The sequence below is a fragment of the Hippocampus bargibanti genome, linkage group LG03 (assembly GCF_051943395.1).
Source record: "Hippocampus bargibanti isolate YZ-2025 linkage group LG03, ASM5194339v1, whole genome shotgun sequence".
Lineage (NCBI taxonomy): Eukaryota > Metazoa > Chordata > Actinopteri > Syngnathiformes > Syngnathidae > Hippocampus > Hippocampus bargibanti.
In genome coordinates this window covers 2871669-2893182 of record NC_142736.1, presented here as the reverse complement: position 1 = coordinate 2893182, position 21514 = coordinate 2871669, and the positions used below count along the sequence as shown (strand labels likewise).

The following is a 21514-nucleotide window of genomic DNA, read 5'->3' as shown; positions in this document are numbered from 1 at the left end:
CAATTATAAAAAATAAGATAAAAAAAGATACATAATTAATGATGAATGATGAATAATGATTAATATGAATATGAAAAATATCTAATACCTAATACATAACACATAAAAAAAAAAAAAAATAAATTAAAAATTAAATATAAAAAATAAAAGATAAATAATTAAATGATGAATGATGAATAATGAATAATAATATGAATACGAAAAATACCTAATATATAACACATAAAAAAAAATTATAAAAAAAATTACAAAATACAAAATACAATAAAAAACACAAAATAAATACAAAATTAAAAAAAACAAATACAAAAAAATTGTAAAAAGAATACAAAAATAATAAAAAAAAAATAAAAGATAAAAATAAAAAATAAGATAAATAATTAAATGATGAACGATGAATAAGAATATGAAGATGAAAAATAGATAATACCTAATACCTAATAAATAAAAAATAAAAAATAATAAAGAATTAATATAAATTAATAATAACTAATAATACATTCTAATAAATAAATAAACAATAATTAATTAAAAATTAATTAATTAATTACTTAAATAATAAAAAAAATTATACATAATAATAAATAATAAAAAGTAATAATAAACATAAAGACAAAAACCCTGGCCCTGGAGTGTACTCATTTTTGCACATCGTCTGGCATGGACATGGACATACCTGAGCTGCGATAAACTGTTTCAGTCCCTCCACGGTCATCCCTCTCCTCAGCACCCCTCTGACTGTGGGGAAGCGGGGGTCATCCCTGAGGAAGAGTCGCCCCGTGACATTAACTTGTGCATTGTCCGAAGCGGAGTTGGCAAAGAAGCCGAACCTCACCATCCATCCACGTATCCCTCCTCCACAAACCACGTGAGCTTGCGCTTGGACAGCACCGTGTTGTTCAGGTTGAGGCGGGAATACTCCCAGATGTACGGCTTCCTGAGCCGTAACGCGTCGATGAACCAATAGTACTGCTCGTCGCGGTCGTGATATTCGGTGGTCCTCAGGGCATGCGTCACGTTCTCTCGGCTGTCCACGATAGGGCAGGCAAAGTCGTAGGTTGGATAGACTCTGGAAGAAAAGCGAAGGCAAGGTTGGAAAGATCCCCCGCCACGTGCATAAAAGTGCAACATTGTTTTTGGAGTACAGTAATACCTTGGCTTACGAACTTAATTGGTTCCCAGAGTGTGTAAGGCAAAAGGTGTGTATCCCAAAAATTAATTTCCCATAGGAAACCATTGAAATGAGAATAATCCGTTCCCAGGTTGCCATAAAACATAATTTTCTACTTACTAAGCCTTAAAACTACACAAAATATACCTTATTTTATGTATTATAAATGTGCTATGGTATTATAATTAAAGACATTAACTCTACCGTATAATAAAGTGGTTTTATTTACCTTTGTGATGGTCTTTGATGGCATGAAGTGGCCGGTTTCATCAGCATTAAACACTTGATGAGGAACGTAGCCTTCTTCTTTCAAGGAATGATCCCTTGTAGGTGCTTTCTCTGCGATAATTTGACCTTGTTCCTCATCCATTGTGTTCTGTTTAGCTGGGTTGATAGCTTTTTGCATCACGTGTACAGATGGCTTGTGTGGGTTACTCGTGAGCCTGATTGATGGGAATTTTAACCTTGCAGACTAAAGCCTTTGAACTATCAAAGTTGAAACGAGTCCAAATTTCACTCTTTTCTATCCATTTTATTACTCTTTCTCTGTCGTCTGCCTGTCTCTTTAATGTTAAAACAACTTCCCTTCACTGCTGCTTTCTTGACCAATCATGTGGCTTTAACCGAAGACTGGGGGCGGGGAATAGAGGACCAAAACAAGCCGGCTGCCATTTTCTTCATCGAAGAGCGGGCTCATTCGCGAACAACACATCACTCATTGTGTGTATCCCGAAAAATAGTTTGTATGCCAAGGTAAAATTTTCATAAATTTAACATTCGTAAACCGAAAAGTTCGTAAGCCAAGGGGTTCGTAAAACCGAGCTATCACTGTACTTGTATGTGTTTCCCGTGCGAGGGTGGGGGGCGTTCTTGCAGCGGTACACCGTGGGGTCCCGCATGCAACCGTTGTTGGAGTTCATGTCGATCTTGGCTCTCATGCAGCACATCTGACCACGCTGGGTGCCGGCTTTCATCTCCCCCCACAGCTTCATGTTCTGCTCCAAAGCTGAAAATAATTTTTAAAAATATATTAACTCATTCACTGTGTTGGTTTAAATATTTTTCCATCACATAATATGGACCAGTAATTTATAAACAAAAAAATAAAGAATAAAATGAAATACAAATTTAAATGGGAATACAATCACAGATAGACATTTCAATGGTGGCAAAAAAAAAAAAGTCACATTGTGGTGCAAAAGGAGCTTTGTGTTTGCTACGTACTGTTATTCCTGCACTTGGACTCGCTACGCTGCTCCCGCTCAAGTTTCATTTCCTCAGGAGGGGTGTCATCTATGTAGGCTTTGCCCTCCGCCATCAGCTGCTCGGCCAGCTGCATGATGACATCAAAGTGGTCGCTGGTATAGGTGAACTGGTCTGGTTGGATCTGTAGCATGGCCACGTCCTCCAGGATCACCTGAAGTGCGGGGAGGCGGAGTCACGTCACACGCTGCCCAAAACCGGATATGATTCAATTCGTACTTTTTCAAAGTCCTCCTTCTCTTTCTCAGGGTTGGTGTCATCAAAGCGCATGATAAGTTGGCCTTTAAAAGTGACCTGGTAGTGCTGGTTGAGCAAAGCCGCCTTTGCGTGGCCGATATGCAAATACCTGAAAGCAGAGATTAAAGGACAACCGACAATTTTTTTGGTTTCGTAACTGACATCAGAAAAACGTTTTATAGCATCTAAAATACCCAAAACGCGCAGTATGATATGTTTAGTCAAATGCAAAACACCCCAATAAAAATGACAAAGTGTCTCAAAACTACTTCAAAATGACAAAATTCAAAATGATGCTGAGTTTCAGAAGGTCCCGCCTCCTTGTTCGTGACGTCACACCAGGACGTCTTCCCCTTGCTCTAGAATCAAAACAATGGCTTCAGATTCAGAGAACATGCTTTCATGTTACTCATCCAGTTATGACTATGATTCAAATAGTTCCGAAGCGGAAAGCATACATGTATGCAATCGATTAAAGAAGTCCTTCCGTATGAATTTTCGCGTTAGTTATGTGTTTTTCTTCTAATTTCACCATCAACACGAAGTTTTCAGACCAAACAAAGTACCCAAAATGCATTGCGTGTCGCTTTCTCGGTCAGGGGCGTTCCTTCCGTGACGTCACGTCGGGCATCGTCACCAACTGGAAAGCAAGACTTCCTGAATATTCCGCGCGAGTCTTAAAACGTAAATATGATGTGGAATCTTTGTAAAATACGCTCGGTAGAAGTCATTTGAAGTGATTTTACAAATTATGGACACAACTTGTCAGGGGCGTCGGTTGTCCTTTAAATGTGAAAATTCGACAGCGACATTTTTTTTTGCATTTTACATGCCGGGACGAGTCTCACCCGCTAGCTTCAGGAGGGAATCGAACCACCACCTTGCCCATCTCGGCTTGAGGCAAGTCCACAAACTTTCCGACGTCGGCCTTTTTCTCCTTCCCCTCCGACTGACAAGCAGATGGGCAAATTCATCACAAAATACGGACAAAATGGAAAATCAAAAAGATATTGAACAAAAAAAAGTGATAATGTCAATTGGCTGGTGACCAAAAGAATCAGAATCATCTGCAGGAATCCAAAGGAGCTGCTTGAATGTCTGCTGGAATCAGTAGAACCTGCCACAGGGGAGTCGCTGGAAAAGGTGGTGAGCAGGGTGCGGAGGGTCCAGTAGGATTTTATGTGCGATTGTCTTGGTTCTAGCAATGTGCAAGTCCTTTAGAGTGGGAAGGGTGGCGCCAATGAGTTTTTTTCCAACTGTCCGTTAGCGCAGTGTCTCCTCTTTGGCTTATTCCTGGCTGGCTGTAAGCTCTCTAGCTGGCTATCTATTAGCTATTTATTAGCTATCAATTTGTTAGCTGGCTAGCTATTCGCTGTCCAGCTGACTGGCTGTTAGCTTGCTATCTGGATATCTATTAGCTATTTATTAGCTATGCATTAGCTAGCTTGCTAGCTATTAGCTGTCTAGCTGGATGGCTGTAAGCTGTCTTGCTGGCTAGCTGTTGGCTATATATTTGCTATTTATTTGCTCTCCATTAGCGAGCTAGTTTTCTATCTATTTGAGTTACTTTGAGGTTGAGTGAACGCTGGCGCATGTGGCTGCCGCTGCTCACCCACAGAAAAACTTTATCCTGTGACTGTAAAGTGTCCTTGAGAGATTCTAAAGGCGCTTATAAATGAAATGCATTATTATTATTATTATTATTATTATTATTACTATTATAAACCTGCAGATTTCGAATCAGAAAGCCTTTAATAGTCCCACAATGTGGAAATTTGCAACCGAGAGTATTTGAAATGTACAGTAAAGTCTCGTTATATCGATATCGGTTATATCGATAGTACTGCTTATTGCGATACTATTTCTATGACCGCAAGGAGAAAATTTACATGCCGCAGGATTGAATATATCGATAGTCCGGTTATATGGATATTTTTTCCGACTCCCGAGAATATCCATATAACGAGACTTTACTGTATTTCCAATCTACATAATTCATTGAGGAGGTGAAAAAAAAAAAAAACATGAAGCAACGTATAGCATCGATTTCGTAACTTACATTGGACTTCGTAGGTGGAGCTTTCTTGCTAGTGTATTTGTTGTCCAAGGCCGTGAACGGGACCTGAGAACTTAGGTAGGAGAACCAGCGACTGACGTGACTGAAGGCTTCACCTTTGTTGGGCCAGTCACCGTGACCTTCGGAAGACAAACCACAGCAATTTACAATCTGAGAGAGAATATACAGAAAAGAAGTGATCATATTCAAAGTTTCATGCTACTGTATGCTTAGTTGGCCGAACACAAGGCCCGCAATGGTAGCACAGAAAATCTAGGGTCAATCTGAGGTGAACAGACACAGCCTGTTAAACTGTCATCTTCATCAATAAAAATAAAAATAAAAATAAAAATAATGAAAATAATGAAATTAATAATAATAACAATAAAAGTAAAACTAATAAAATAAAATGAATAAAAATAATAATACAAATAATACTAACAATACTAACAATGTTAATAATAATAATAATAATAATAATAATAATAATAATAATAATAATAATGACAAACTTCCAGGTTGCCTCTTGACGATATCCAAGTGAAGTTGCCGTGCTTTCTATGCCATAATTTTACCTCGTTCATCATCAATTTCACTGTGTTATCTACCCATTTTCTTACTCTCTTTCTGTCGTCTCCCTATCTATTTTTATTTGCAGCTCTGTGTTTCTGTAACCCCCCCACACTGCTGCGTTCTTGGCCAATCACGTGCGGCTTTAACCGAAAACTGTGGGCCAAAAAAAAAAGTCGACTGCCATTTCCTTGTTGTATTCAAATCAAGAAGACTATGTTTTACTAATATATTACTTAAATTTGCATGTAATCTCAATAAATAGCTTGGCAGAGGCCTGCAGAGGTTGGGCGTAGGTCCCCTACCGGCAGTCAAAAAACAATCTTTCTATGTTGTAGCCTTTGTTCACAGTGTCCGAACAAACATCTCTGACACAATCCATAGATAGAAAAAAAAAAACTCAGCAGGACTAATTTCTTTAAAAAAAAAAGCTGACTCGCCTTTGAGGGCGGCCCAAACAGACACGTCGGCCAGGGTGAGGGTGTGGCCCACCAGGAACGTTCTCAACGCCAGGGCCTTGTTCAACTCCATCAAAGACGCGCCCAAATCGGGCTGACCGCAAAGACGCCGACTGCTGAATTCCAGCCAGTGATCCACCTACAAATGTCAAACACAACTTCATAAAGCCACGGGGAAATAAAAAAGCCCAAAATCCTACTGGACGCTCTGCACCCTGCCCACCACCTTTTCCAGCTACTCCCTACAGATCCATGCGCAACAAATCCATCAGACATTTAAACAGCTTCTTCTCCCGTCGCCATTAACTCTCTAAACAGTAAACCAAATATAACTGTATAGTATATCTTTGCAATTTTTTTCATGATGATACTAGTGCAGCTTGTTTTACCGGAGACAAAATTCTTGTGTGTTCATACTTGTCCAAAAAAGATGATTCTGATTCTGAAATGTGTTAAAGTCTAAATGTTGACACACAAGATGGAGCATCGATGAAAATTTTTCTTCAGCCGTCATCTGTACTTCTTTGAAGGTGTCGGATATTTCGCTTCTTATCCAAGAGGCTTCGTCAGCGAACTATTTTTTTGCTGGTAGTTTTGGCCCTATGTATATACGTATTGCCCAGACGTGGCGGTGCCAGACTCTGCTATGATTGGTCCCTGCTCTCAGATTGGGAGGAGCAGAGGACTACTCCCTGCGGCGACGCTGATTACTTCTATTCGATTGTCCTGACTGATTACTTCTATTGTCCTGCCCGAGTATGGGGTCTACGACTGGCCTGGTTGCCCCATTTGCTCTGGTATCACCTCATCAGCATAACTAAGCCTATGTTGCCCAAGAAGTCGGTTGTAGGAACGATCCAAATTGAACCACACCCCACCATGGCGATTTAGTGAAAGGTTTTGCTGTTTTATGAACATCGCTTCTTTTACTCCCCTTTCAAACCGCCATTTTCTTTCACTACTTTTGACGACAATGAGGTTAAAAGCTAATTTTAACGACAATGAGGTTAAAATCTTAGCGAAAGAAAATTGATGGTTTGAAAGGGGAGTAAAAGAAGCTATTTTCATAAAACAGTAAACCCCTTCACTAAATCGCCACGGTGGGGTGAGGTTCAATTTCGATCGTTCCTACAACCGACTTCTTAGGCAACATAGGGTTAGTTATGCTGATGAGGTGATACCAGTGCAAATGGGGCCATCAGGCCAGTCGTAGATCCCATATTCGGGCAGGACAATAGAAGTAATCAGTGTAGCCGCAGGGAGTAGTCCTCTGCTCCCCCCCAACCTGAAAGCAGGGACCAATTATAGCAGAGTCTGGCAACCGTTGTCAACTTTGAAAATTCACAAAAACCTCCCAAGCGTTCACACACCTCAGTTTGCTCCATCAGGTTCGCTCCATAGAGGCCCAATGTCGGCGCCACCCGCGCCAAATATCGGCTGATGGAGTTTGCGTCACTGAACTGGATGGCACTGCAGAGACGACAAAAAAAAAACACGTTTTAAAACTCTTCCACTGAAAGAAAGTGTTGGTGACAGAAGTTGTCCTGCTTACTCAGAGACGTGAAGGCATGTGTCCTTGCCTTCCTCCACTGACAACTGCACGCTTCCTTTCACATGCTCGGCGGTCAGGAGGGCTCCTAAACAGACAGGCATGATGTCAATGAAAACAACAACTGACTCCTGACAATGATAAGTGGTGGCAAAGAATACTTAAAAAAAAGGTTTTTTTTTTATTAGGTTGAAGGACAACCGACACCATTTTTTTTGTTTCCTAACTGACATCAGAAAAACGTTTTATCGCATCTAAAATATCCAAAACACGTAGGCGGATATTTTTAGTCAAATGCAAAACACCAATACAAATGACGTAAAGTGTCCAAAAACGGCTTCAAAATGAAACCGGAAATGGCTAGTTACAGAAGGTCCCGCCCACTTGTTTGTGACGTCACGCCTTGCTCGAGAATCAAAACAATGGCGTCTGTTTTGGAGAAGATGCTTTGTTGTTACTCATCCAGTTATGAATATGATTCAAATAGTTCTGAAGAGGAAAGCATACATGTTTGCAATCGATTAAAGAAGTCATTCCGTATCAATTCGAGCCGTTTGGACTCCAATGTAGCACCCAGAAAATGCACAAGATGGCGCACAAGCTCTGTTGGAAATGGGCTGATTTGGGAATTTGTGTAAATATACACCTTCTTTATGCGTGTTACCGCAATTGGCTGCGACACACAACGATTCACCATTGCGTTATTTATGTAGCTTTCCTACTAATTTTACGATCAACACTGTGTTTTCAGACGAAAAAAAAGTGCCCAAAATGCATTGTGTGTCGCTTTTGTCGGTCAGGGGCATTGCTAATGTGACGTCACGGTAGACATCGTCATCAACTCGAAAACAAGACTTCCTGAATATTCAGCGAGAGTCTTAAATATAGCTATATGCGTTGGAATGTTTGTAAAATGCGCTCAGTAGTAGTCATTTGAAGTGATTTTACAAATTATGGACGCAACTTGTCCGGTGGTGTCGGTTGTCCTTTAAGTAACAGACACGCTTTAGGCATTTTCACCCTCCTTGAGCGTCCATAAATCCGAATTTTGTGGTCTTGCATCAGCATGTCATACAGTACTCGCGCAGCTCGACGGCGCTGTTTAGCCGTAGTTAAAGCTAAAAAATATACGCCTTTAAAGTTAAATGGCTCTTACTGCTCTTCGTCACTGACCGTAAATACATTTTGTTATTAATTTAGTGCAATTGAAAAACACGTATCCGGTTAATCGTTGTACTAAGTTCATCCTGTCTACTAGTGTCGTCGAAGGCGGAAGTAGTCGCCGAAACATGTCAGCTATTTGAACACCTACACTGTAAGTATTGGATATTGGATATTGGATATTGGATATGCCTTTATTAGTCTCACAGTGGAGAAATTTACATTTCACAGTAAAGAATCTGATTAAAATGACGTATCCGGTTATTTCGTTAAAACTATCCATTCGATTTAATTGCGCTCATTCGGGTTAATTTACAAGCTGATGCAACACGGGTGACACTTTAACATAACGTCCAATTTCATTTCATATTAAATTGTTTTTTTTTTTTACGATAAACTACGTGCGTGGAAGTTATGGTTATTTAAGTGGAACTTTTGTTTTTTTTTGTGTCAAAATTAGCTACCATTATTCATTTAGCGGTTTTTATGCCTTCAGTTTTGAGTGCCACGAATACAGGAGCAGTAACTGGTTGACGTCCACGCCCCACTAGCGGATGCGAAAGGTGACTTTAATTCATACGAACGGTGTTATAGTTATGGTCATTCTTTTTTTTTTTTTTTTTGGGACGTGATAATGTTTGCAGAGACCAGCGCACATTATTCCATTACACGTTGTGTTGATTTTGCCATTGTTTTTATTTGCTTTGGTGGTGCAATAGGCTTCCAAACTGCTGAAGCGAGATTTGTTTTTGCACAAACAAATAATATAAATAAAGATATCGATACAAAATAGGCTAAATGGCCATTGATGAGCATGTGTTTTGATCCCACTGATGGACACGTAACCGTGCTAATAGCAAGTTAGCAGCCTAGCCAGCGATTCGTGGTGTCAATTATTCTTAAAAAAAGAAACCATAAATTGCCACTCACCTAAAGGCGGGTTGCTCGTGTTGATCATCAGGTTTAACGCCATGGTGTAGGATAATAGCCTTCTCTCCGTGGACGAAAAGAGACTACGACTATCAAATCTGATGGCAGTAAATGGATACCAAACAAGCTCGGCACACTACCGCAAGAGGAGCGTGGAGATGACGGCCGTGCTTCTTCGTGGTTTGGTTTGTCTACCACGTGGCTCACTGTTGCCACCTGGCGGTAAAAAAAAAAAAGAAAAGAAATGTCGCGCTCGTGCAGTGGCAAACTGTTGGAAATGTTTGAAACAGACATCTGAATAATTTGACGGGCTTTGCTAGAAAAAACGTTTTGTCTGTCTATAAATATTAATATGTTTAAATAATGTATTTGTTGAAATAGAAACAGGGTAGATCAGTAGCAGTTGTCGTCACATCGGCCTGGCAGTTCTAAAACTAAAGTAGGTACGCAACAGTGACCTATATATTCCACCGCGATTGTTTCTGTCCAGTGAACCGAGCGCACTATGTACTCGCAGTCGTATTATTGCATACATGTAATGGTTTTTCGTGAGATTTTCCAAGATATGCAGTTTATGATGACGTATTACACGTTTCCCTTCGTGCTGGTTCTTGAAATTTCCGAATATGACAACGAGAAATGGGGAGGGGGATGATTGAAGTTTGCGCTCTTTTTGCTAACACTACAATTTATAAAGATGTGTAAGTTGTATTTTTATGACTCATAGAAGTCTTAGAATATATATTTTTCTCCATAACTGCCACGTTTCAAGAATAAAGAAGCATTAGCATATGTATTTCTAGAGCTCGCAATTTTCTTTCCTGGTATTCAGTGACAGCCATTTTTGATTTATTCCGAAAATCTGCCTGCATTCGATCGTTGATATTTGCTCATTTACATTTTCAATATTTTCTTGTGTTTTCTGTTGTTGTTTTGAATTTCAAAAGCTTCCTAATGGTACCATTGTTAAGATCTACCAAAAAAAGTTATGATCGTTTAAACTGTAATAAAGAACTCGGTCACAGATTTTCATTGTTTTGACTGTGTAATTACAGGCAGAAAATCCCCTCATATTTCGAAACTTAAAAATTCAATTATTTCATTATTATTTGTCACAGAACAATAATCTATACATCTTTTGAAAGATATTTAAATGCACTTTAATATGGTATTGGAAAATGTGTGCTCACATCCCGAGCTAAAGGTTCGAATCGAAGATCGAGGGTTTGAATTGACTTTTTTGGTCTAGATTTAGACATTGGATTAATCACTTGGTAACACAGAAAAGATATTGATCTCAATACCGCAGTTGCAAAAGTAAAAAAAAAAAAAACGAGTAAACAATTCATTCATAACCAAGAACAATTTGGTCAGTTTTTGACTGAAATACATTTTAAAAACACGCTATTATTTTTTTCATACCTCATCTACGAATGACCAGGTTCCCTTTCCTTTAAAAAAACATGATTTTTGAACAATTGGGCAGTTTTTGATTGAAAATAAAATATCCATAAACATTTTACACAAACGCTATTATTTTTTTCATAACTCATCGACGAATTACCTGGTTCCTTTTTCTTTAAAAAAAAAACAAAACAAAACAAATAAACACGACCATCGAGCACATTGTCCCGCTCCTGCCGTACTTTTTACATCCAAATATTTGTGAGGAGTTTCTACCCGGAGTCATAATTCCGATGCAAGCACCTTCCCGATGTTTTTTTTCTCCGAGTTTCCACCCGGATATATATTTTTAGCGCACACGACTCTCTTCCGATGCTCCTCTTTCTTGGAAGTTATTTGATTTTGAAATATCTACACGCGCGACATCGTTAAATCCACATCAGCAGCGTGACTTTCAGGTAAAACATTAATATAAATATTGTAATTTTACCGCGAATGCAATACTCGCTCGTATCTGTTTTCACCATTGATGCGAGTTGCTTTGCACATTTGCATGCACAATGGAAATGGTTGAAAAGAAAGCAGGTAAACATTATTTCCCTTAATTATTTTAATAATAATTCTATACTGTAATAACGTAATATTTTGCTTCATTGTTTAATATTTAGGATATGTAGTGTTTATTACAAATTAGTAGTAGTGATACCTTGGTTTACAAACTTAATTGGTTCCCAGACAGAGTGTGTAAGGCGAAAAGTGTGTATCCCAAAAATTAATTTCTCATAGGAAACCATTAAAATTAGAATAATCCGTCCCCGTAAAATATAATTTTCTACTTTCTAATTTTATAAGCCATAAAACTACACAAAACTATACCTTATTTCATGTATAGTAAATGTGCTATAGTATTATGATTAAAGAAATAAACTGTAAAGTCATTTTATTTACCTTTGTGATGGTCATTAATGGCTTGATGGAATGGAGTGTCCGGTTTCCTCAGCATTAAACACTTGAGGAACGTAACCTTCTTTCACCATCTTGAGGAATGATCCCTTGTAGGTGCTTTCTCTGCTATAATTTTACCTAGTTCCTCATCAATTGTGTTCTGTTTAGCTGGGTTGATCGCTTTTTGCATCAAGTGTACAGATGGCTTGTGCGGGTTATTTGTGGAGCCAGATTGATGGGATATTTTAACCTTGCAGTCTACACTCTGCCTTTGAACTGTCAAAGTTGAAACAAGTCCAAATTTCACTGTTTTCTCTCCATTTTCTCACTCTCTTTCTCTGTCGTCTGCCGGTGTTTTTAATGTTTAAACCACCTCCCCTCACTGCTGCGTTCTTGACCAATCACATGGCTTTAACCGACAACTGGGGGCGGGGAATAGAGGACCAAAACAAGCCGGCTGCCATTTTCTTGTTAACAGAACGGTCTCGTTCGCGAACGACACATCACTCATTGTGGCAGCTCCGTGTGTATCCCGAAAAATAGTTCGTATGCCAAAGTAAAATGTTCATAAATGTAACGTTCGTAAACCGAAAAGTTCGTAAGCCAAGGGGTTCGTAAACCGAGGTATCACTGTAATTATATTAAAGACAAATCAACTCAAAAATATGTTTCCGTTTTTTTTAGCTAAGTGTGCGCAGATGTCTGAGGCCAGCCAACACGGCAAGTGGACCGTCTCAAGCAGCGAAGAGGACGACGATGACCTTCTTGCAGTCAAGACGTTGTCCAAGCCCCTTCCAGCGACCTCCTCAAACCAGACCTCACCCCCATCCCCCGTCCCTAAAGTCGAGGCCACGTCCCTGGAGGTGAAACCGGATCCATCTCCGATACCTGCGCTGGTGATCGGTTCTGAGGCCAGACAGCAGGCTGTAAAAAATCAAACATACCCCGTTAAATATGAATCATCTCCATTTTTAACTGGGAAAAGGAAGCTAGACGTGTCCGACGGCTCCGGCTGGGTGCTGTCTGACAGCGATGATGATGATGATGATGATATTAAAAAGAACATTAGCTCACCACCGGCGAGGAAAGTTCCGAGTCCCAAACGCAGGAAAGTGGCAAACGAACGTCCTCCGAGCCCCCACGGACGCGTTTACTACATGGACGAGCCCGATGACTTCTTTGAGTCCAACGTTCCTTGCTTAGATGACATGTTTCGCTTCTACCTCAACAAGGTGACAGGCCTGGACAGGAAGTATAACAATGGCGCCTTGCACATCAGAGGTAAGTTAAAACAGGCAAATTATTCTTTCTTTTACAGACAGTGATACATTGGCTTACGAACTTAATTGGTTCCCAGGAAGGGTGTGTAAGGCAAAAAGTGTGTATTCCAAACATTAATTTCCCATAGGAAAACATTCACATGAGAATAATCCGTTCCCAGGTCCCCATAAAACACAATTTTCTACTTTCTAAGCCTTAAAACTACACAAAATAGACCTTATTTTTTGTATAATAAATGTGCTATTGTATTGTCATTAAAGAAATAAACTGTACTGTATAATAAAGTCATTTTATTTACCTTTGTGATGGTCGTTGATGGCTTGATGGAATGTACATCTTGGAAGTTGTGATATTGCAACAGATGCATGCAGACACACCAGAAACTTCATCAATAGCTGGTTTCCTTGCTTGTCTTTTCATTTCAAATTGAACTGATGGCTTGTGCGGGTTATTTTTGGAGCCTGTTTGATGGGATATTTAACCTTGCAGTCTACACTCTGCCTTTGAACTATCAATAAAGTTGAAACGAGTCCAAATTTCACTGTGTTTTCTACCCATTTTCTCACTCTCTCTGTGTGTCCCCTCACCTCCTGTACCGGGGATCCAATCACGTGCGGCTTTAACCGAAGACTGGGGGCGGGGAATAGAGGGGGAAAAAAAAGCCGGCTGCCATTTCCAGCTTCGTTCAAGAACCGTCTCGTTCGCGAAGGACACATCACTCATTGCGGCGCTACGTGTGTTTCCCGAAAAATTGTTCGTTTGCCAAAATTATATTCTCACGAATTTTAAAGTTCGTAAGGCGAAAAGTTCGTTAGCTAAAGCGTTCGTAAGGCGAGGTATCACTGTATATGTATTATGTCATGGTAAATTTCGCTTCATTTTATATGCAGATGTCCTCTCACCATTATTTGGCACCCTAAAAGAGTCTGTTCAGGTGAGTTTTCAATTAATAAAGCAAATCATATGCGTCAACTTCATTTTTTTTTTTATGATAAAAAAAATTGTTTGGGACAGTTTAACTACTGCTTCGACCTTGCCTGGATGGTTCAACAATATCCTCCAGAGTTTAGGTGAGTTCCCATCACAAAGATGACATCAATAACGGTGACGTTTGAGGTGGACCGAGTTGCCATTGTTGCTCAGGGATCGTCCTGTACTGATTGTCCATGGGGACAAACGGGAGGCCAAGGCTCGACTGGTGCAACAGGCTCAACCTTTCTCTCACATTCGCTTCTGCCAGGTAGAGTGCACTTTTTTTGAGAAAAACTGAGATGATGTTTTTGTTTATGTCTTGAAAGGCGACGTTCCCAACTTTTTTTTTTTTTTTGAGCGATGATAATTAGCTATATGGCTATCTAGCTAGTTAGCTGAGAGTCTAGCTGGCTAGCTTTCCATCTATTTTGAGTTACTTCCGTGTTGAGTGAACGCTGGCGCATGTGGCTGCCGCTTCTCACCCACAGAAAACCCGATCCTGTGACTGTAAAGTGACCTTGGGAGTTTTGAAAGGTAGTTAGAAATGAAATGTATTATTATTATTACATACATATTGGTTTATATAGCACTTTAACAACAGCTGACGCTGTAACAAAGCGCTAACATGGAAAAAAAGGGGAAATGTTTTCCCTGTTGAAGGAAAAAAAAATCATTGCCATAGTGATGGGGAATAAGAAGTTGTTAAGTACAGCTGTTAGTGCTTAGAACTCAAGAGGTGTGGTATTCTAATCACGAAAACTATGTTTTACTAATGTATCTTCAACTTAAATTTGCATATACTCTCAGTAAATAGCTTGGCAGGGGGCTGCAGAATTCAGGCGTCTGTCATGAATGGCTACATCCCCTGCCGGCAGTAAAGACAATCTTTCTGGGTTCGAGTCTCTGTCCACAGTGTCCGATCGAACATCTCTGACACAGAGACCATAGCCAGTGCTTTATCGGCACCCAAGCATGAAAAAAAAAAAAAATAAATTTGTGAATGCGCTCTAAGTCGTATTTTCAATTCCCAAAATAAATTTGTGAATGAGTTTAACACGCATCAAGATGAGTCATGACGAACATTTTTTTTTTACTTCACAGGCCAAGTTGGACATCGCCTTTGGCACGCATCACACGTATGAATGATTCCTAGAAGTATATTTTATTGTTTTGTATTGTTTTTTATTTTATTTTGTATTGTTTTTTATTTTATTTTATTTTTTTATTTTATTTTATTGTATTTTATTGTTTTTATTTTATTGTATTTTATTGTACATTAAAGTTACGTTATATCGATATCGGTTATATCGATAGTACTGCTTATTACGATACTATTTCTATGAACGCAAGGAGAAAATTTACATGCCGCAGGATCGGATATATCGATAGTCCGGTTATATCGATATTTTTTCCGACTCCCGAGAATATCCATATAACGAGACTTTACTGTATTTTATTGTTTTGTATTTTGTTGTTTTGTATTGTTTTTTATTTTATTTTATATTATATTGTTCTGTATTGTTTTTTATGTTATTTTATTGTTTTTTTATTGTTTTGTATTTTATTGTTTTGTATTGTTTTTTATTTTATTTTATATTGTTCTGTATTGTTTTTTTATTTTATTTTATTGTATTTTATTGTTTTTTTATTGTTTTGTATTTTATTGTTTTGTATTGTTTTTTATTTTATATTGTTTTGTATTGTTTTTTATTTTATTTTATATTGTTCTGTATTGTTTTTTATTTTATTGTATTTTATAGTTTTTTATTGTTTGTTTTTTATTTTATTTTATATTGTTCTGTATTGTTTTTTTATTTTATTTTATTGTTTTTATTGTTTTTTTATTTTTTTGTATTTTATTGTTTTGTATTGTTTTTTATTTTATTGTATTGTATTTTTTTATTTTATTTTATTGTTTTGTATTGTATTGTATTGTTTTTTATTTTATTGTTTTGTATTTTATTGTGTTGTGTTGTTTATTTTATTTTATTTTATTTTATGGATCGATTAATTGCAGGAAGATGATGCTACTGTGGTATGACGAAGGCTTCCGAGTCATCATCTTAACCTCCAACCTAATCCGAGCTGACTGGTACCAGAAGACGCAAGGGTGCTTCCCTTTTTTCGTTACTTAGAAAACTTGAACTCATGTCCGAGTGACTGTTTTTTTTTTTTTTAACACCGCCATCCTTCTACCAGGATGTGGATGAGTCCTCTGTTTCCACGGTTACCAAAAGGCAGCAGCGACACTTGCGGCGAGTCGCCTACCTTTTTCAAAAGGGATTTGCTGGAATATTTGGTATCTTACCGAGCGCCCGAGTTGGAAGAGTGGATCCAGCGGATTAAAGAGCACGACCTATCGGAGACCAGGTAACGTTTTGTTCGATTCACAATGCAAAATAGCGTCACGACGTTCATTCAGTCTATGGTCGATGTGTTATTAGGGTATATCTGGTGGGCTCCACTCCTGGCAGATATTTGGGGCCGGACATGGAGCGCTGGGGCCACCTCAGGCTCAGGAAGGTAAAAAAAAAAAAAAAAATAATAATAATAAAAATAAAAAATGGCATCTTGTGTTAACTCATTCACTGCCAGACGATGGGGCAAAAATGTGTCCACCCCAATGCCAGGGTTTTTGTCATTTTCACTCAAATTGCAGCAGCCACAGAATATTGAGTTTTAGGACTACATAAACATTCAATTCAGCGTAAGAAATTATACTCTCTTCTTTCACCAGAAAAAAAAATGAGTTAATTCCTAAGTTACATGGTTCTGGAGTTATCTGAGCTTGATATGGGGGCGGCTATACAAAATACAATGATATAGATATTGGTTTATATAACGTTTTAACAATATCTGAAGTTGTAAGAAAGCGCTAACATGAACAAAAGGCAAATGCTGCCCCCTTGTGGATAGGGAAAAAAAAAAAACATTGCCGGAGGTCTGACCAGCGCTTTATCGGCACCCAAACAAGAAAACCCAAAACCCGAACAAATTCAGGAATTCTTCTTCTCTGTAACTCTCTCTTTCTCTCTCTCTCTTTCCCTACCTCTCTCTGTCTCTCTCTCTCTCTCTGTCTCTCTCTCTCTCTCTCTCTCTCTCTCTCTCTCTCTCTCTCTCTCTCTCTCTCTCTTTCTCTCTCACTCACTCACCCTCCCCTCCCCCTGGTTTGCAGTTGCTTTCCGAGCAGACCAACGGCATCCCCGGCGAGGACCAGTGGCCCGTCGTGGGCCAATTCTCCAGCATCGGCTCCATGGGGGTGGACAAAACCAAATGGCTGGCGGGGGAGTTCCAGCGCACCTTGACCACGTTGGGCAAATCGGCTCTTCGGCCCGACCCCCCTGTTCACTTGGTATGATTCGTCACCACCAAAATATTGAGTTTGGGGTGTTTTTTTATTTTTATTTAATAATAATAATAATAGCACCTTTCAAAACTCTCAAGGTCACTTTACAGTCACTGGATCAGTTTTTCTGTGGGTGAGCAGCAACAGCCACATGCGCCAGGGTTCACTCAACCCGGAATAATAATATTAATACATTTTATTTATAAGCGCCTTTCAAAACTCTCGAGGACACTTAGATGCAATGGAATAACTCAAATAAATAAAAAGCTAGCTAGCTATCAGATAGCCAATACATAGCCAGCTAGCTAGCTAGCTAATAGATTGCCAGCTAACCAGCCAGCCAGGTAATAGATAGCTAGCTAGCTGAATAGATAGCCAACAGATAACCAGCTAGCTAGCCAATAGATAGCTAATAGATAGCCAGCCAACTATCTAGCCAATAGATATCTAGTAAATAGTTAGCTAGCTGGATAGCTAGCCAACAGATAGCCCGCTAGCTAGCCAATAGATAGCTATTAGATAGCCGGCCAACTAGCTAGCCAATAGATATCTAATAGATAGCTATCCAGCTGGATAGATAGCTAATAGATAGCCAGCCAGATAGCTAACAGATAGCCAGCCATTAGCCCACTAGCTAGCTGGATAGATAGCTAATAGATAACAACAATAATAACAACAATACAATTTTATTTCTTATTCCTTTTTTAGGATAAATCTAAAAAGCACAGCTGCACTTACAATCTGAATTCAATTTGACCTTTTCTGTATTAACACGTCTAATTATTTAACATTTCAATTCTTTTTGTATAACTTGTTTTGCAGTTATATCCATCAGTGGAAGACGTCAGGACAAGTTTGGAAGGCTATCCCGGTAATTTTTTAAAGCATTTTAATTGAACAAAATTGGTTTCATTCGGGGTATTTATTATATATTGAGATTCGTCTTCTTTCATTAGCCGGCGGTTCGCTCCCTTACAGCATCCAGACAGCGCAGAAGCAACTTTGGCTTCACTCCTACTTTCAGTATGATCTCGCACATGAATGTATTGCACTAAAATGATATTTTGATCATATTGAGAGGATGTTTGTTTGTTATGTGAAGCCGATGGCAGGCAGATGCAACGGGGCGGACTCACGCCATGCCGCATATCAAGACGTACATGAGGGCTTCGCCTGATTTCACTCAGCTGGCGTGGTTCCTTGTCACCAGGTTGGTGATTCGATGCATTTTGCTCCATGAAAAATTGGGTGTGGACAGACGGTCCCCAACTTACGAACAAGATACGTTCCGACCGGTTGTTCGTAAGTTGAATTTGTTCATAAGTTGATTCAGTGCGATATTTTGGATGGAATGCATGTTTAAGGTTTATGTAAGTATGTTTAAGGCTTGAATAAGTACCCTGTATTGGTTTGTACTGAAGAATAAACATTTAATAAAATAGATGCTTAAATTACTTACTTAAATTTGCATAAATTACTTACTTAAATTTGCATATACTCTCAATAAATAGCTTGGTAGAGGGCCGCAGAATTCGGGCGTCTGCCATGAATAACTTTGTTCCCTGCCGGCAGTAAAAGACAATATTTCTGGGTGCGAGCTTTTGTCTACAGTGTCCGATCGAACATCTCTGACAGTATCGTTGCTTGTAACTTGAATGTTTGTAAGTAGGGGACCGTCTGTATTTTAAGGCATGTGTATTTTTTTTCTTTCGACGTGGATATCATTCACATGTCGTAAAAAAAATATCATTAACTCATTCACTCCCAGACAATGTGCAAAAAATTTGTCCACTCCAGTGCCAGGGTTTTTGTCATTGTCACTTGAATTCCAGGACCCACAGAATATGAAATTTTAGGACGATATAAACATTCAATACAGTGTAAGAAATCATAGATTCTCTTCTTTCATCAGAAAAAAAATAGTTAATTCCTAAATTATATGGATCTGGAGTTATAGGAACTTGAAATGGGGGCGGCTGTACAAAATACAATGCAATACATATTGGTTAAAATAGCGCTTTAGCAACAGCTAAATCTGGAACAAAGCACTAACATGGAAAAAAGGGAAATGCTGCCCCCTTGTGGAAGGGAAGAATATTGCTAGAGGTCATGGTCAGCGCTTTATTGGCACCCAAGAATGTAAAAACAAAACCTGAACAAATTCGGAAAATATGTCATATTTTCAATTCCTGAATAAATTTGTGAATGGCAGTGAATGAGTTAATACTTTTTTAAATTAAAAAAAATCTAATTTCAGTGGCACTGGCTGCTTTTTTATAATACATATTTGGTTCCAGTCAACTTTATTATCCAACTAATTAATTTGCTAGTTAATTTTATCTCATTTATCTGTTTATTTCTTATTTTATTTATTTATTCATGTATTTCGGGAATGGCGCTCTACGTCATATTTTCAATTCCCGAATGAATTTATGAATGGCAGTGAATGAGTTAACAATTCTTACCATCATTATAGCGCCAACCTGTCCAAAGCTGCGTGGGGGGCTTTGGAGAAGAACAACACTCAAGTGATGGTTCGATCCTATGAGCTTGGCGTCCTCTTCGTGCCCTCGGCCTTTGTGAGAAAACACACACACACACACATAATACGGCTTATGTTCAAGTGCATTATTTTGAAAGAAAATACAGTGATACCTCGGTTTACGAACCCCTTGGCTTACGAACTTTTCGGTTTACGAACGTTAATTTTATGAAAATTTTGCTTTGGCGTACAAACTTTTTTTCGGGATACACACGGAGCGCCACAATCAGTTTCCATTCTCCCAAAAAATAAAATGGCAGCTAACATTTGTTTTTTTGTCCTCTATTCCCCGCCCCCAGTCTTCGGTTAAGGCCACGTGATTGGTCAAGAATGCAGCAGTGGGGGGGAGGTGGTTTAAATATTAAAGATTCAGGCAGACGACAGAAAGATAGTGACAAAATGAATAGAAAACAGCTAAATTTGGACTTGTTTCAACTTTGATAGTTCAAAGGCGGAGTGTAGACTGCAAGGTTAAAATTCCCATCAATCAGGCTCTACAAACAACCCGCACAAGCCATCTGTACACTTGATGCAAAAAGCTATCAACCCAGCTAAACAGAACACAATTGATGAGGAACAAGGTAAAATTATCGCAGCGAAAGCACCTACAAGGGATCATTCCTCAAGATGGCGACAGAAGAAGGCTACGTTCCTCATCAAGAGTTTAATGCTGAGGACTCCATTCCATCAAGCTATCAACGACCATCACAAAGGTCAATAAAACGACTTTATTAGACAGTACAGCTTATTTATTTATCATACCATAGCACATTTATTATACATAAAATAAGGTTGTGTAGTTTTAAGGCTTAGAAAATTAGAAAGTAGAAAATTATGTTTTATGGGGACCTGGGAACGGATTATTCTAATTTTAATGGTTTCCTATGGGAAATTCATTTTTGGGATACACACTTTGGGAACCAATTAAGTTTGTAAGCCAAGTTATCACTGTACAATTCCTGTTTTTTTTTTCTCTTGCAGAACATGACGACGTTCCCGGTTCAAAAAAATCCATTTCCCATCTCGTCGTCATCTTCTGGTTTCCCAGTGCCATTTGATCTACCCCCGACGTGTTACAACCCGGACGGTATATACATTTTATGACAATGTCTTAAATATAAAAATATATTAGAAATTAAGTCGTGCTACTTTTTTCTCTTTTATCCACAGATCAACCTTGGATCTGGAACATTCCATACAGCAAAGCTCCAGACACTCACGGCAACGTTTGGGTTCCTTCCTAAAAAATGTGGACACTTTTCAATTCATGTTTTTACTTGTGCTTGACACTGTCACATTTTTGTTAATTGTATGTTTTTTTTTATATTTTTGTACGATCGATGATAATAAAATAATAATAATAATAATAATGCATTTCATTTATAAGCGCCATTCAAAACTCTCAAGGACAATTTACAGTCACAGGATATTTTTTTCTGCAGGTGAGCAGCGGCAGCCACACGCGGCAGCGATCACTCATCCTCAAAGTAACTCAAATAGATAGAAAGCTAGCTAGCTAATGGATAGCAAATACATAGCTAATAGATAGCCAACAGCTAGCCAGCTTACAGCCAGCCAGCTAATAGCTAGCCAGCTAGCTAATTGATATTTTTTGTGATGTGAATTATG

The 21514-nt window shown here is 38.7% G+C and overlaps 2 protein-coding genes across 5 annotated transcripts in view; one reads left to right on the top strand and one right to left on the bottom strand.

Annotated features, from left to right (window-relative positions):
* Positions 1-9528, bottom strand: part of eprs1 (glutamyl-prolyl-tRNA synthetase 1) — a 34944-nt gene extending 25416 nt beyond the window's left edge. For all 3 annotated transcript variants that reach the window (XM_088991503.1, XM_088991504.1, XM_088991502.1), the window contains exons 1-11: positions 9396-9528; positions 7308-7392; positions 7126-7225; positions 5738-5894; positions 4731-4867; positions 3520-3620; positions 2654-2780; positions 2396-2588; positions 2006-2177; positions 836-1069; positions 677-761 (exon numbers count right to left, since the gene is read on the bottom strand). In XM_088991503.1, coding sequence (XP_088847629.1) covers positions 677-761; positions 836-1069; positions 2006-2177; positions 2396-2588; positions 2654-2780; positions 3520-3620; positions 4731-4867; positions 5738-5894; positions 7126-7225; positions 7308-7392; positions 9396-9438 — 1434 coding nt within the window. In that variant the 5' untranslated portion in view covers positions 9439-9528. The remainder of the gene's footprint in view (positions 1-676; positions 762-835; positions 1070-2005; positions 2178-2395; positions 2589-2653; positions 2781-3519; positions 3621-4730; positions 4868-5737; positions 5895-7125; positions 7226-7307; positions 7393-9395) is intronic.
* Positions 9529-9633: 105 nt separating this feature from the next.
* Positions 9634-21398, top strand: tdp1 (tyrosyl-DNA phosphodiesterase 1). 2 transcript variants are annotated; one of them, XM_088991508.1, is made up of 16 exons: positions 9634-11257; positions 12429-13025; positions 13916-13959; positions 14040-14095; positions 14169-14265; positions 15099-15133; positions 16015-16107; positions 16197-16367; positions 16442-16520; positions 17173-17349; positions 18166-18214; positions 18300-18366; positions 18446-18553; positions 19820-19922; positions 20867-20972; positions 21056-21398. In XM_088991508.1, exons 2-16 carry the CDS (start codon positions 12443-12445, stop codon positions 21127-21129), a joined length of 1842 nt encoding a protein of 613 aa, XP_088847634.1. In that variant the 5' UTR covers positions 9634-11257; positions 12429-12442; the 3' UTR covers positions 21130-21398. The 2 variants fall into 2 exon arrangements, with proteins under 2 accessions (XP_088847634.1, XP_088847631.1); XM_088991505.1 differs by lacking the exon at positions 9634-11257 and having other exon boundaries at positions 11332-13025.
* Positions 21399-21514: the final 116 nt, after the last annotated feature.